Below are 15,212 nucleotides of genomic sequence, written 5' to 3'. Positions count from 1 at the left end.
CATAGGACAAGAGACGCCACCTTGGAGGAATTCTCCTTTCTACATGAAATTCGCGAATCTCTGAGGCTAACAAAGGAAGGTTGCGCGGTTCAATATTGAAGTAAGTTTTGTTTTAAAGCCGATAGCGCACTTTTATCACACAAGGAAGACAGACAAAAGGCAACCTGAATGTTGGAAGCAAAGAAAACCGATACTTGGCGGGGCCACAGGCGGCCAGGAGAGTTTCGATTTGTTATGGCGCTTCGAGTCTATGAGCTTTGGTTGCCCCGTGGTACTGTTTTGACGCGCCTCGATTTGTAAGCGCCGAACAGCAGAGCAACTTCAAGTGCCGCTTCAAGTGCTAGTTAACCTTTGAAGGAGCCTGTTAAGACTGGTCAGATGATCGCCACGGTCGATGAAAAACTATGATGGCGCGACGGTCGGTGATCGTACAAGGCAGTTCGCAGTATAAAGAGCACTTTTGTGTTCGCACGCTCACGCGGCGAAACATTCCCGGCTGTGCCAGTCAACTTCAAACTACTTAACGGAAATCGTTTATTAGAGACGGGAGACAAGGTACAAGGCAGTTGAGAAAAATTGCTGATGACCTAGGTCTGTCAGGCCAGGATATACGTTGCGAAAGCGCGGAGATTTCTGCATCGGAAGAGTGCATTGACTAGATGCGCCTTTATCGATGAATTTACCCTGAGACGTCGTGGTGGAGTGGTAGCGTCTCCTCCCTAAGCAACAAAGGTCCTGGTTCGATTCCAAGCCTCGGCACAGGATATTTTTTTATTCAGTGAGTGGGCGGGGGTTTCAGTGGCTCCCATAGATGCCGCCACCGAATAGGTTGATTAGCGGTTAACCGCAGGCTCTGTTAAAGCGCGTTTATGCTCCGGCGTAACGCGCGCGCGCGCGCGCTTCACGGCGACGTCACGTCGGCCAAAGCGAGACCCTCTATACTCCAACTGCGCTTGACCGCCGACGAGTTTGGCGGCTTCGGCACACTCGGACCGCACTGGCGGAGACTTGGAGCATGTCTATTTCGCGCCGAGTGCGCCAGCCGCCGCCGGCCCGGCCAGACTGATTCGGCTCCGCGGCGAGGTGCGCGTTGTGAAGTCATTCAATAGCTTCGGCAGTTGGGCGGAGCTGTTCTTTTCGAGCTGTCGGCTAATTTAATCCATTCACAGTACGCATCTGAATGCACATGCAAGTGGGCGAGAGAGCCCGATCCTGTGGACCCGTTGGATCTGGCGGAAGACGTTGAAGCGTCGTGCGCCGGCTTTAGTTTCAAGCCGCCAACGCGACCGCCCTTGAGCACCCACCCGTTTTTTGTCGCAAAAAATAAATAACTTTGCCCTTCCGCACTGTTCAAGGAATCACAATTCGTTGGCCCCAAAGCCCCGGCCAGCCTCCGATGGGTGCAACGCGCCGACCTTGTCCTGGCCCCTCGCGACTCCCCGCACTGAGGTTATGATATTTAGTTTGCAACGGCTGCTCACTGAGGAAGGGGGAAACGACCCGCCGGCGCCTAACCTAACCGTGCTCCCTCAAAAGCATCGCACGCTCTGCGGGGCTGAGGTCGCTGAAATGCAGGCCGGAGTTTTTGCGAGAACTTCGTCGTCGGGTTCGGGAACGGGATCCATCGTAACGCTGGCAAGACGCCGGTGCAAACGTAAACAAGGCGACGGCAGCGACCCCCGATAGATGCATTCAACGTGCGGCGGCGGTAGCTTTCATTTCGGCAGCTGCTAGACCGCACCGCTAGCCACCAAAAATCACGGAGTCTGCGTTTACGTCACGTTTCACGTCACTCCGTCCTAGGACGTCATAAGAGTTCTCCGTGACGTCATAAGAGCTCTCGAGTTTGAATCGGAGTGGCGGGAAAAACTTTTTCAACTTTGAATCCAAATTTCTTTGAAATAAATTCATATTTCGCTCCCGGACAAGTGGCAACAAAGCCATGAAATGCCGGACTATCCGATTTCGCTAACGAAAAAAATTCGATAGAGTTCTCATCAGTGTCCCTTTAAACCCCACATACCGTATCATCTATTTATTGCGTATCGCTGCTCCGAGTTAGCTAACACTTCCCCCCAGGAAGGTTCTCAACATGACTATACTGTAGCAAACATCTCTACACTGTAACAGACCTGACATACTGAAAAGTTCCCCTTATATAGTTTCGACAATAGTGAATGTGACTACGGGACCTCTTCTGGAGTGGAAGCTATGTATTGCGCGTAACATTCCCACTTTCCATTTTTTTTGCGAATGCATGTCGCACATGCATGTAACATTGCGCATTCTTTTAGCGCCTTTTTGACGGTATATATTTTGAAAATGTCTCACTACCTTCTTTTCGCTTCTTTCAAAATTAATGATTATGATTTCGTTAAGCAGGATGTGACGCAAGCAAGTCCTGATAAGACAGCAGCTGCAAAATTACGTTAAATCCAGGGTGGCAGTGCAAGCAAAAAAACTTGCCCTTAATTTTGGCTTGGTCCGTATATATATAAAAAAAGCTCGTTATCCGCCTTCACCGGAGCGATGGCCTAGTCGTTTGAGCATCCGCCTTGCATGCAATGAATGTTCAGTCGCCAGTGCCGCCGGGTACTCACTGGTCATACAGTGGGTGCAAGCTTTCACCTGGTCTAGTGCCCATCTTCTTTGTATTAAAATGCTTGGGAAATATGTCTGACTCCACCTTGAATAATCTACAACACTTTGTGCCATTGCGCTCTTGGCTACGGATGCCCTTGCGCCATAAATATTCATCGTCGCCCGCTGCCTTGGGATCTCATGCCGAGAAGACGTAAGTGCACTTTGGCGAATGTTGGTGCTTAGATTTTTTTAGTTTATTGAACGTAACCCCGAAGGATCCCAAACTAATCCGAAAATATGGCGCGTTTAGGCATTGGTGGTGAGGGCGAGTGTTTCTCCTTTACACCAACCTACTATCTGTCTGGGCGAACTGCTGCTGCCATGGCTGGAGAGAGTCTTGCCCCGTCTGTCCGCAGGAAATCTTTGACCCCCTGGACGAGACCATATGTCTCATATCTGCTGTAGTGCACGATATCGACCACCCCGGAAGGTCGAGCCCGTTCCTCTGCAACTCGGACCACGAGTTGGCCATCCTCTACAACGACCGGTGAGTAAGCAGGGGTTCAACGCTCCTCTAAGCTTGCCACGTTTAGTTGGCGTCCAGAATTAACAGCAGGCTCCCTCGAAGTGCACAATAAGAACTTGAAGTAAAGTCTGTTCAAGTGGAATAGGAGATCACCTTTCAGGCTAGAAGAAAGTTACGATTTTAAACCGTTCTGACTTTGATGCTCTTTGAGGCAAGAGTTTTGACAGAATTAACGGAACTGTGCTGGTATGGCTATTGTACCATTCAATAGGTGCGGCTGCTGCGATAAAAATATTATTGATATTGTCTTCTCTTCTAGAATAGCCATAACCACAAAAAGCCTTAGTGTGGTTCGCTCATAACTCTCCTCAACAATCGATAAATCTACGAACCGACATTCTCTAACTTAGTGAGACTGCATTGTTGCGTGGGGCGCAAAAATTGAGCTCGTAAATGTTCTTGGCGGAAGCAGATTTTTAGTTAATGCTTCTACTGTGTTTGCAAATGAGTTATCACGCTTGCACAAGTAATAGTGGAATCGGCAACTAAGCAGGCTTTTAAATTTTGCAGTGAACGCAAGCTTAGTTCAAGACCGGCTAGGTGTCTTTCTTGTACTCAAAATTTTCAGAACGTACTGTGCGAAAGATTGCGGAACGAAAACTTCCACTCTTAATACAATCCTCCTTTTGATACCCGACGCGATTTCTAGGATTACAACCACGCGTCTCTCTAGCGGCAACCCATACATCACCGCGGGGCTGCAGGGCATTTTTTTTTATCACATGTAAGAGGGGCTTTGTTTCATGCTGACTCATAGTGCAACGAAACACACTTGATTTTGTTGTTGTTCTGCAAGGTTTTCAGGACTTCACTACCTGTAGTAGCCGAAACTACGGGAAAAGTAAGCAGTCGTGAACGGATTGTTGCCGTCATATTAAGTGGCCCGCTTCTTTTTTTTTGCAGCTTGTTCTGAAATTTTTTCTAGCGGCTGATCTTAATTTCCAACGTATGACGGTAGCGTTCCTCAGTTGATTTGCGTGTGCAAGGCTTCTAGAAAAGCGTGGCGTGCAAGTACAAGCACGCAAGTGTGCCTTGGCCTAAATTGACATTCAGTGTATCAGCTGCATTCGTGAAATGTGGCTGAACCAGGGTGTTCGAGACGGTGTTATGTGCTCCACTTCACACATGTATGCTCATTAAATCAGTGCACTTCGGGTTTTGCCTTGTTGCAACGTGCATAACTGGACCCTAAGCTGGCTTTGTCCATCACACTTGAAATGTGGCCATGCCAAATGCGGCTGTGCGCTTATCACCCAAATATTGATGTAATGTCCGCTTTATATATAGACTTAACAATTGTAGGAAAGCCTTATCTGTTGACATGCACATTGTTTGGGCCAACGTGATGCATCCACAGACTCCTCGAGGCCTTGCCAAGACGTGTTCATTGACCTCAACGTTCTACGCTGCGCTGTCGACGTCAGTGCACTGACATCGCGTAGCACCATGACTTTTTTGCATCCCGCCTTTATCGAAATGCAGGCGTTGCATCCAGGACTTGACCCCGCGACCTTGGGCTCAACAGCCGAACGCATTAGCCACTTAACACTTGTAGGAAAGACTTATGTGTTGACATGCACATTGTTTGGGCCAAAGTGATGCATCCATAGACTCCCCGAGGCCTTTCCCGGACGTGTTCGTTGACCTAAACGTTCTACGCTGCGCTGTCGACGTCAGTGCACTGACATCGCGTAGCACCAGGAATTTTTTGCATCCCACCTTTATCGAAATGCAGGCGCTGCATCCGGGACTTGACGCCGCGACCTTGGCCTCAACAGCCGAACGCATTAGCCACTTAACACTTGTAGGAAAGACATGTGTTGACATGCACATTGTTTGGGCCAAAGTTTTTACATCCAGAGACTCCCCGAGACATTTCCCGGACGTGTTCGTTGACCTAAACCTTCTACGCTGCGCTGTCGACGTCAGTGCACTGACATCGCGTAGCACCAGGAATTTTTTGCATACCACCTTTATCGAAATGCAGGCGCTGCATCCGGGACTTGACCCCCGACCTTGGGCTCAACAGCCGAACGCCTTACCAACTTAACAGTTGTAGGAAAGACTTATGTGTTGACATGCACATTGTTTGGGCCGAAGTGATACATCCAGAGACTCCCCGAGGCCTTTCCCGGACGTGTTCGTTGACCTAAACGTTCTACGCTGCGCTGTCGATGTCAGTGCACTGACATCGCGTAGCACCAGGAATTTTTTGCATCCCGCCTTTATCGAAATGCAGGCGCTGCATCCGGGACTTGATCCCGCGACCTTGGGCTCAACAGCCGAACGCCTAGCCACTTAACACTTGTAGGAAAGACTTGTGTTGATATGCATATTGTTTGGGCCAAAGTGATACATCCAGAGACTCCCCGAGGCCTTTCCCGGACGTGTTCGTTGACCTAAACGTTCTATGCTGCGCTGTCGACGTCAGTGCACTGACATTGCATAGTACCTGGAATTTTTTGCATCCCGGCTTTATCGAAATGTAGGCGCTGCATCCGGGACCTGACCCCACGACCTTGGGCTCAACAGCCGAACGCCTAGCCACTTAACACTTGTAGGAAAGACTTATGTGATGACATGCACATTGTTTGGGCCAAAGTGATACATCCAGAGACTCCCCGAGGCCTTTCCAGGACGTGTTCGTTGACCTAAACGTTCTACGCTGCGCTGTCGACGTCAGTGCACTGACATCGCGTAGCACCAGGAATTTTTTGCATCCCACCTTTATCGAAATGCAGGCGCTGCATCCGGGACTTGACGCCGCGGCCTTGGCCTCAACAGCCGAACGCATTAGCCACTTAACACTTGTAGGAAAGACATGCGTTGACATGCACATTGTTTGGGCCAAAGTTTTTACATCCAGAGACTCCCCGAGACATTTCCCGGACGTGTTCGTTGACCTAAGCCTTCTACGCTGCGCTGTCGACGTCAGTGCACTGACATTGCGTAGCACCTGGAATTTTTTGCATCCCGGCTTTATCGAAATGTAGGCGCTGCATCCGGGACCTGACCCCACGACCTTGGGCTCAACAGCAGAACGCCTTAGCCACTTAACACTTGTAGGAAAGACTTATGTGATGACATGCACATTGTTTGGGCCAAAGTGATACATCCAGAGACTCCCCGAGGCCTTTCCCGGACGTGTTTGTTGACCTAAACGTTCTACGCTGCGCTGTCGACGTCAGTGCACTGACATCGCGTAGCACCAGGAATTTTTTGTATCCCGCCTTCATCGAAATGCAGCCGCTGCATCCGGGACTTGACCCCGCGACATTGTGCTCAGCAGCCAACCGCCTTAGCCACTTAGCCGCGGTGGCGGTGGGTAGGTGTAAACTGGCGAACCTGCTTCCTTGCAGCTCTGTGCTTGAGAGTCACCATGCGGCGTTCGCTTTCAAGCTGACGCTGTCGGACGAGAAGGCGAACATCTTCCACAAACTGGAGCGGGACGTGTACCGCACGGTGCGCTCGTCCATCATCGACATGGTGCTGGCCACCGAGATGACCAAGCACTTCGAGCACCTCTCCAAGTTCCTCAACGTCTTCCAGAGGCCTGCCCAAGGCGATGACGGCTCTAATCCTGAGGTATTTGCTGTGGGGCAGAGCGAGAAAATGTGAACGCGAAAACGGGAGAGAGTGAAAGGTGATAGTGACATCACCTTAGCTGCGATCTTCGATTGATTCTTGTGTTTTTGTGACGGAATTTTTCTTGTTTTTTCTGACTCTCTGTTTTACACACACTAATAAAAAAGCTTTGGAACAGCATTTTTTAAATGTAGTGTTGCGAAAGCATATGCCGCATTATGAAGCTTCAAGACGGCACTTCTGAGATGGTGGAAAAAAAATCTGTTCTGTTGAACACTACTTCAGTTTATTTACTCGAACAGCCAAAAATGAGTAGGTTCAAACCAAAACGAATTAGTTGATTTGATCTGACCGTAGGTTATACATTTGTCAACTTACTTAAAACGTATACTGGAAACTTTCATGGTCGTTTTGATGTAAAACAAAGGAAATAACCGAAATTTAGATCAAACTGATAGACGTACAGCTACAGAGGAAAGGAAGGCTTTCTCAAATCGTTGTAGTGGAAATTAGTTTTCATTAAAATTATCGTGTATCACAATTTATTCAAGGTGGGTATTGTGGTTCCAAGAATCTGATGGCTGCACCAGCCTAGGAGACAAATGGTGTGGTCGTGTAAGACTGCTTGAGCACGTCAAGGTTCTAGGTCGTATGAAAGTGTCGGCCGCTAATTTCTTCAATGTGGTCATGGACTGTTTTTTTTCTTCAGAATTGCACCACCCTAAAAACGTAAGAGAAGGGTGTTTTTAAAATAGATCAATATGTTTTTGCAGGTTTTCCTGGATGTTCGTGGCTAGTTTCACCCTGAACACGCACCACAAAATTGTAGCAGTTAGGCTGGCAAGCCAAGTGCTGGGATGACACTCCTAAACAAACCCTGCTTCTGAGCTAGCCGGCGCTTACTGCCACGAAATAATTAATGACCTCGCATTAGCAAGAGGGCAACGACACACAAGGGCTTTGGAGGGGCTCTCCGCCTGTATTAGAATTAGGTGTGCGGCTTCTCTCGAGGGGAGCGCTTTCGAAATAACGAAAGAGCGCAGGAACACGACAGACGAAGGAGACGAATGAAGTGCTTGATCGTGTGTTTCCGCACCACGCAAACAAAGACGCACAGAAGCCTGCGAGAAGTACGAACAAAAAACAGTGGGCGAAACAAACTGAAATGGATTTCAGGTTCCAGCGCTACTCTCTCTTCTTTGTCAAGCTGTGTACTAACCCGCCGCCTGCTTCAGCACTTTTGCATTCCCCCTAGGGAGAAAACAAAGCCGAAAGCAGCGTAGCAATGTTTCACCACGCGGGACAAAGACAAGACAAGCGCTGATCAACAACCGAGTTTATTGAGGAACGAAAAGTGGTAAGATTTAGTGAACGCCAACAATCAAATATAAAAAGACAGAAAAACCGACAAAAAGGGTAAACAACCTGTGGCACGTGCGAGACGAGATATTCAATTTCCTTGCCATTTAATGTCATGGAAGGATTGCTCAAGCATTTTTCTCCAATATTATGGATGTGACACGCTTCCATGATTTCTCGCGTCACCTTGTTTCTATGATGGAAATTGAATATCTTGCCTCTTTTCTGTTTGATTGTTGGCATTCACTATATATCACCAATTTTCGTTCTTCAATACACTCGGTTGTTAGTCAGCGCTTGTCTTGTCTTTGTCCCGCCTTTGTTGCGCTGTTCACCCACCATGAATGCTTACCAACTCACCAAAATCTCAGGATTACGTGTTCGTGGGCTACCTGTTTGTGGGCTCCCATCGGGCCGGAACAATGTCAGCACATGCACTGCTGTTGGCTCTGGGAGGTTACAGCCTCCGCGCTTTTTAATGTACTACGCCCTCTTACGTTTCGTCCCCGCAGGCTGGTCATCGTGGCGATAGCGAGTCTTTACGCAGCCCGGAGAACGTCCTCCTGATCAAGCGCATGCTCATCAAATGCTCTGACGTGTCCAACCCTGCGAGGCCCATTCCACTCTGCATCCAGTGGGCGCACAGAATTGCCGAAGAGTATTGCGCACAGGTACGGAAAAGCGTCAGCAGGGTCGGTACACTGCGAGGATGTTTTCCCCCTTACATTCTGCTTCACGAGAGCGCACGGGAACAGCTTGAGCTCCTGATGTCTTGCCGGCCCGATAAGAATTCCTCTGCCAGAAATTGCAGGCCACAGAGGCTGATATAGTGCCGAGATAACCGGCATCAATGCATATGTAGAGTTTCGGCCACTATGTTGCGGCTGGTCACGATTACGGTCTATTCAGTTTGGTTTTTTAAACAATATTTTTTTTATCTCAAGACAGCTTCTCTCTAAATTCGTTAAGAACACTAATAATAATAATAATAATAATAATAATAATAATAATAATAATAATAATAATAATAATAATAATAATAATAATAATAATAATAATAATAATAATAATAATAATAATAATAATAATAATAATAATAATAATAATAATAATAATAATAATAATAATAATAATAATAATAATAATAATAATAATAATAATAATAATAATAATAATAATCAATCAATCAATCAATTAATATTTACTTTTTTGGTGCCCAGGAACAACCCAAAGGTCTTGGTGCTGGTACACCATTCACACGCACAAAATGTACATTTATTTCACTACAAAGGAAGACACTCAGGGGAGGTAATGCAGCAGTCAAGGCGATAGAAAAAAAGACACATAAACTAGGCGCGACAGCAAGCATGAAACAAAAAAGCGAGAACAAGGAAACAGCGAGAACAGCGGTAAATGAAAACAGCTAGAACAGGCAACAGACATATAAATAACTAATAAAACAATAAACAAAGAGAATGAACACAAGAACGACCGATAACAGCCAAGTACAGCATATATCAAAATACAAACAAGAATAAAGCCAATACTAATATGAACGAATAAGAGATCTCTGAAATACAAGCTAGAAATACAATCATACACAATAAGAAATGTAATTAGTGAACGCGTTACAGACAATCAGGCGTGAGTACACAGTATTAAAGAAATAATATTAATGAAAACAAGTACACGTGATGTACAATTAAGGAGAGAAAAAAACAATATAATACCGGTGCAAACGCACAAGTGTAGTAAAGACAAAATGCATGAAAGGGGAAGTTAATAATAATAATAATAATAATAATAATAATAATAATAATAATAATAATAATAATAATAATAATAATAATAATAATAATAATAATAATAATAATAATAATAATAATAATAATAATAATAATAATAATAATAATAATAATAAATTTGTTTATTTCTTCATTCCAGTACAAATGCAAGCCTGTCAAAGCCTTATAAGGCTTGAGTGGCAGTTCCCGGCAGCAGACAGCACCGAGCAGACAAGTTGCCAATCAAGGAAAAATAAAAGGGGAGAAGGATTCGAAAAGAGCGGATGCAAAATATACAGACAAACGGAGAGAAAGCAAAGAACATGTAAAATCATAGCATCAAAACCGAATACTGGAACTAAGAACCTAATTTCACAAGACAAGCTTTCACTATCTTTTTGGAATTAGCAGACATATTTATTTGGGTAACCGGTTAAGAACAGAGGGAACATAATGTTTTTGAAGACGCTCGCCGTAACGGGTTCGCACTCTAGGCACGAGAAAACGAACGCGAGTTCGCAGATCTTTAACAGGAACATATGGTGTACAAAAATCGCTTGCCCAGATGTGCTTAAAAACTACTGTTTCAGAAAAAAAGGTGAAAGAAGTCAGGAATGTGTAACAGTTCGAAAACGCTACTATCTTCATTTCGTGCCCTACCATACAATACTGATTTAAGGGTAGATTTCAGTATGCGGTTGACTTTCTTTCGCCAAAAGGCAGAGCAGAAATAAAAGCAGCAAATACCATAGCGCAACACACTGTAGGCTAAGGTGTATACTATTTGCTTGAGTACATACATACATACATAGGGCAAAGGGTCTTAATAGAGTGCATAAAAAAGCAATTTTCCGAAGCTGAGAACAGACGAAAGACAGATGGGTATTCCAAGACATGTCGGAATCGAAGAATACATCTAAGTATTTGACCGTTGACACAGGTATGATTGATGGGCATTTGCAAAGAGCACAATTTGGTCTGTGCAAACGAAGAGACACATAATTAGGAATTCTCTTTAAATAATTGTGGAAAAATACTAATTGAGTTTTTTTATTGCTAACATTAACTAAGTTATTGCTGAACCATTCAATAACCAACTCGCTGTCGTGTTGGACAAGAGATAATGCTGTCCTATAGTCATTATGTCTAGCAACTAAGAGCGTATCATCGGCGTATTGAAAAACACGGCACAGTTTGCAGGCAGAGCTCAAGTCATTGGCATTTAAATTAAACAAAATAGGTGCACGTATAGATCCTTGAGGAACACCTGATGTAATCTGCAGCAGGCCACTTCTATATTTACCTAATACAACGTGCTGTGAACGATTGGATAGATAATTAGCAAGAAGGGACAGAAAAGGACCCCTAACTCATAACTGTAGAGTTTATCTGACAACACAACATGATTAGCCGAGTAAAATGCCTTGGATACATCCAAAAATAAGCATAAGAAAATTCATTTTCTTCAATGCAGCTGTTTAGAAGATCACATAGTTCATCAAGCACGTTCAGCGTACCACGACACTTAATAAACCCGAACTGATTACCGGAAAACACGTCATGAGCTTCAAGAAAACTGACCATCACCGTTGAAATGTGTTTTTCTAAAACAAGCGCAATGCATGGTAGTATCAAAATACCACGATAATTTTCAACTTTATTTTTTACTCCATTCTTATAGATAGGGACCACCATCGCCTTCAAGCCATCAGGTACTATTTGGGTGGAAATTATACCATTGATAATCGCGAGCAGAACGTGCTTTATTCGTTCAAAATTTCTGGAAAGTTCACGGAAGGTGAAAATACAAGCTTCTCTACGGAAGGTGCTCTTGTCTTATTGGCCAACCAACCTTGTAGATTAGAGATGATGGCAAAACAGTGCGTTGATGCTGGACTCAAGACTACGCAGCACAACACAGGGCTTTGTGTCCATCAGCTAGCTCACCTACCTACTGCCGGCAACCGTGCAGCTCTTTTCAGCGATCTTTTCAATCCTCGCCGTATTCTGTCAAACACATACCGTTGCTTGGATCAACTCCATAAAATGTCTGCATTAACCGTCTCATTTGTTTGAGAAAGATGCCACATCCACGGTTTCTCATAGATCTCTGCACATACCTTTGTGAGAAAAGCCCGTCCTATGTACCCCCGTCACAGTGGCTCAGTGGCTCAGTGGCTGTAGCTTAGGGTGCTGCTGGAAACCAGTTTGCAGGTTTGTCACCGCGTTGGCTTTGTTGGAGGAGAAATGCAGACACTCCTCTGCACTGGGATATCGACGATCGCCAATGAATTTAATGTAGTCTAAATTAGCCTTCCACTACAGCGTTGCTAATAGCCTAAAGTGAAGGTGTACCGCTCAAATTACCCGCGAACCTATTAATCCACTAGCCCGTTTGCCATATTTGAGGCTGTTTGCATTTCACGCACCTACACCGTGATTGTTTACGTTGACGCCAATGTAATGGCACTAATGGTCAATTTTTGGGTGGAATTTGTTTAATCGAAACTGCCTGTTTGCGTTGGTTTGATCATCCTGGCGACGTTTCTTTAATAATACTATTTTATTGCCCCATAAATTTGTAATTGCTGCCGCAGCTAAGCACGGAGTGCTTGCGGACTGGTTGAAGATCAGTGTAGCCGAACCGGTCTAAGCGCCTATGATTAATGTACATAACCGAGATGACATAGGCCTGTGACACATAAAGTCCATAAATTAAATCACTTTGTTTTTAGAGAACTTTGGCGCTTTTATTTTTCTCGCCATAACTTCCACAGCTGAAGTTACTGTAGTAAAGGCGCGTTCTTCTCTTGTTCGCGCATGCGCAGACGGACGAGGAGAAGAGGCTTGGCCTGCCCGTGGTGATGCCCGCCTTCGACCGTGCCACCTGCAGCATCCCAAACTCGCAGACTGGCTTCATTGGCTACTTCGTGCGTGACATGTTCAGGGCCTGGTCAGGTGAGTCGCCCACCACCTTGGCGTGTCGTTTCTTGTTGTTTGAGTTCAACAGGGCTACAGGAAACGCTAACTTTTCGACAGTGGCTACGATGTGTTCTATGGGACCATGTTGTGGTTTTTAGTCCCGCTTGCTTTGGCTCGCAGTAGTTAGAAAGAAAAGTCTGCAAGGGCTGCATAACAGTCAGGTTTGGCCTGCAACTCGTAATCTTAACAGGGCGATTTGGCCAATTCTTGTTGCGGTTCGTTTACATATCTTGAAGCAACTGTGAAGATTTGTTTCTTGGAATGTGTAATGTCAGCTAAAGGTAAAAAGCTGGTAGTGGGAAAGTCCTGTCTCAGGTTAGGTTGTTGACGTATAGCTTGGTTATTTTAGCTCTGATTTTCGGTCATGTCCAAACACTCGCTGGAAGTGCTATCTGGTGTGCTCAATAAAACAACCGTTCCTGCCATATTTTATTTATGCACAGCGTGTGACATCAGCAAAGCACGTGCAATGAAACTAACTGGGTGAATGCCGGACGCAATAGTTGCTGTAAGAAACGACTAAAGTAATGGAAGGCATTGCGTAGGCTGAAAGCATTGCGCTAGATTTGGTACATGATAGTGCTAGAGGAAAGAGAAAGTTGCTCACAGCGCGAAGCGCACATAAACACAAGCATGCAGCTCCAGTCAAAGCAACGAATTTGACAACGGCGAACCGCGTCATTTCCTTTTCCCCAAAACCAATTATTATTATTATTATTATTATTATTATTATTATTATTATTATTATTATTATTATTATTATTATTATTATTATTATTATTATTATTATTAATGCCCTAACACATCACGCCACATGTGAGCACTCACGTTTTTTTTTTCCGTGAATAAACGTTTTGCTAGTTTGTGTCTTGTGTTGTTCGAGTTCCCGTCTTTCTGCGTCTCTTAATTGTGCCGCCGCGCGTAAGAGCTGACGCTGTAGTTTTTGCCACTGCCAGAACAGTCAGTACCTTCGTTTCTTTTCTGTTTCTTTTCTTTTCCAAGTGGACTATCGCTAGATTCCTACCACGAAATCGAGGAAAATGCTCTTGCTCAACATGTGGTAGCAGCTTCCTTGTTTTGTAACTTCTGATTGCGTTCATCACTTTAAGGCAAACTGAGAACAACTCCAGCCAATTTCTTCTTTAAAAGTAAAAAAAAAATCGATCCTATGGCTGTTTCTGATATGGTGATGTTTGCACGGCGGCAAAAGGCTCATTTATTGCTGAGAAAATAGCATTTAAAATCCTTCCTTCACTCGATTCAAACTCGAGACTTGTGCACCTATAAAGGCTCCGTGATCATTGTTTCAAAGTGAATCATAGTGTAGCCTAGCCTCTGAGATTCGCAAGTACTACAAATTGGGGAAAAGCGGTGAAATTAACTCGCAAAATCGGCAAGAGATGGCGAAACCTGCATTTCGCTTTTAGGTCTTTAAAAAAAAAAGCACTGTTTTCGGTTAGTGTGGTCTTCTTGTGACTAGAAAACGGCAATCTGTTCAGACAGACCAGCTTCAGTTTGTTCTCAATGTCCTTTTTAAGGTTTAAGCGGTCAGAACTGTCATAATGCTGGTTCAAGCCGTTTCACACTGCTTGGCCTCGCTTCATTTTCTTTTTCTTTTTTTCGCGTTAATACCGTCTGCTCACATTCTCTTGTACTGCCTCTGCCTGCTCCACGCGAGCAGACTTTGGTGAGATGCCCGAGCTGATGGAGTACATCGAGAAGAACTTCGTCTTCTGGAAGGACAAGGAGGCCAGCTCGCAAGCGAACCGGTCGTGACCGCTTCGTCGGATGCAGTCTTCCCTCTCGGTGTTTACCTGCCGGAAGACGCGCTGTTTTCGCAGCTGCGTAGAACTGCGTGTTAGAGTGCCGAGGATGGAGGAAAGTCTTTGAAGCAGGGTCATGAAATGAAGAGTTAAGGTTGCGTAAAGATCTGCCATTTTTTCCTTAGAAAAGGTAAACTAGCAGCACTGAAGTTTCCGTGCCGAGGAGGCCTTCGCATGTCGTTGGTTCTTAATCACTCTGCTATGAAAACATTACGCAGGACGAGGTCTCTGTGGGAAATTTTTTTTAACGGTACCTTGACGGGCTGGCTGATGCATGATGTTGCTAAAGTGAAAAAAAGACGTCGGGAAAACCAGAGACGCGTAAACACGAAACGAGAAAAAAAAATGTTGCTTTTGAGACAGGGATGAAAGCCACGAAGCTGCACCGTTCGCAGCACTCACAAGGATATGCGACTGGTGGAAAATAGAGCACCAGTTTCTACAACGGAACTAAGAATATGTTAATGTGGGATAGCAAACACCTAGCACGCTATCGGAACCTGCTTTGTT

At 45.1% G+C, this 15,212-nt stretch overlaps 1 protein-coding gene across 1 annotated transcript in view; it reads left to right on the top strand.

Annotated features, from left to right (window-relative positions):
* The window catches only part of LOC144123584 (high affinity cAMP-specific and IBMX-insensitive 3',5'-cyclic phosphodiesterase 8B-like), a 40,231-nt gene extending 25,255 nt beyond the window's left edge, over positions 1-14,976 (top strand). The window contains exons 14-18 of the mRNA XM_077656395.1: positions 3,000-3,130; positions 6,529-6,754; positions 8,626-8,784; positions 12,726-12,855; positions 14,561-14,976. Of these exons, the coding sequence (XP_077512521.1) occupies positions 3,000-3,130; positions 6,529-6,754; positions 8,626-8,784; positions 12,726-12,855; positions 14,561-14,655 (741 nt within the window). The 3' untranslated portion in view covers positions 14,656-14,976. The remainder of the gene's footprint in view (positions 1-2,999; positions 3,131-6,528; positions 6,755-8,625; positions 8,785-12,725; positions 12,856-14,560) is intronic.
* Positions 14,977-15,212: the final 236 nt, after the last annotated feature.

The sequence above is a fragment of the Amblyomma americanum genome, chromosome 3 (assembly GCF_052857255.1).
Source record: "Amblyomma americanum isolate KBUSLIRL-KWMA chromosome 3, ASM5285725v1, whole genome shotgun sequence".
NCBI classification, from domain to species: domain Eukaryota; kingdom Metazoa; phylum Arthropoda; class Arachnida; order Ixodida; family Ixodidae; genus Amblyomma; species Amblyomma americanum.
The sequence above is the reverse complement of the archived record's forward strand: the minus strand, read 5'-3'. Positions and strand labels throughout refer to the sequence as shown.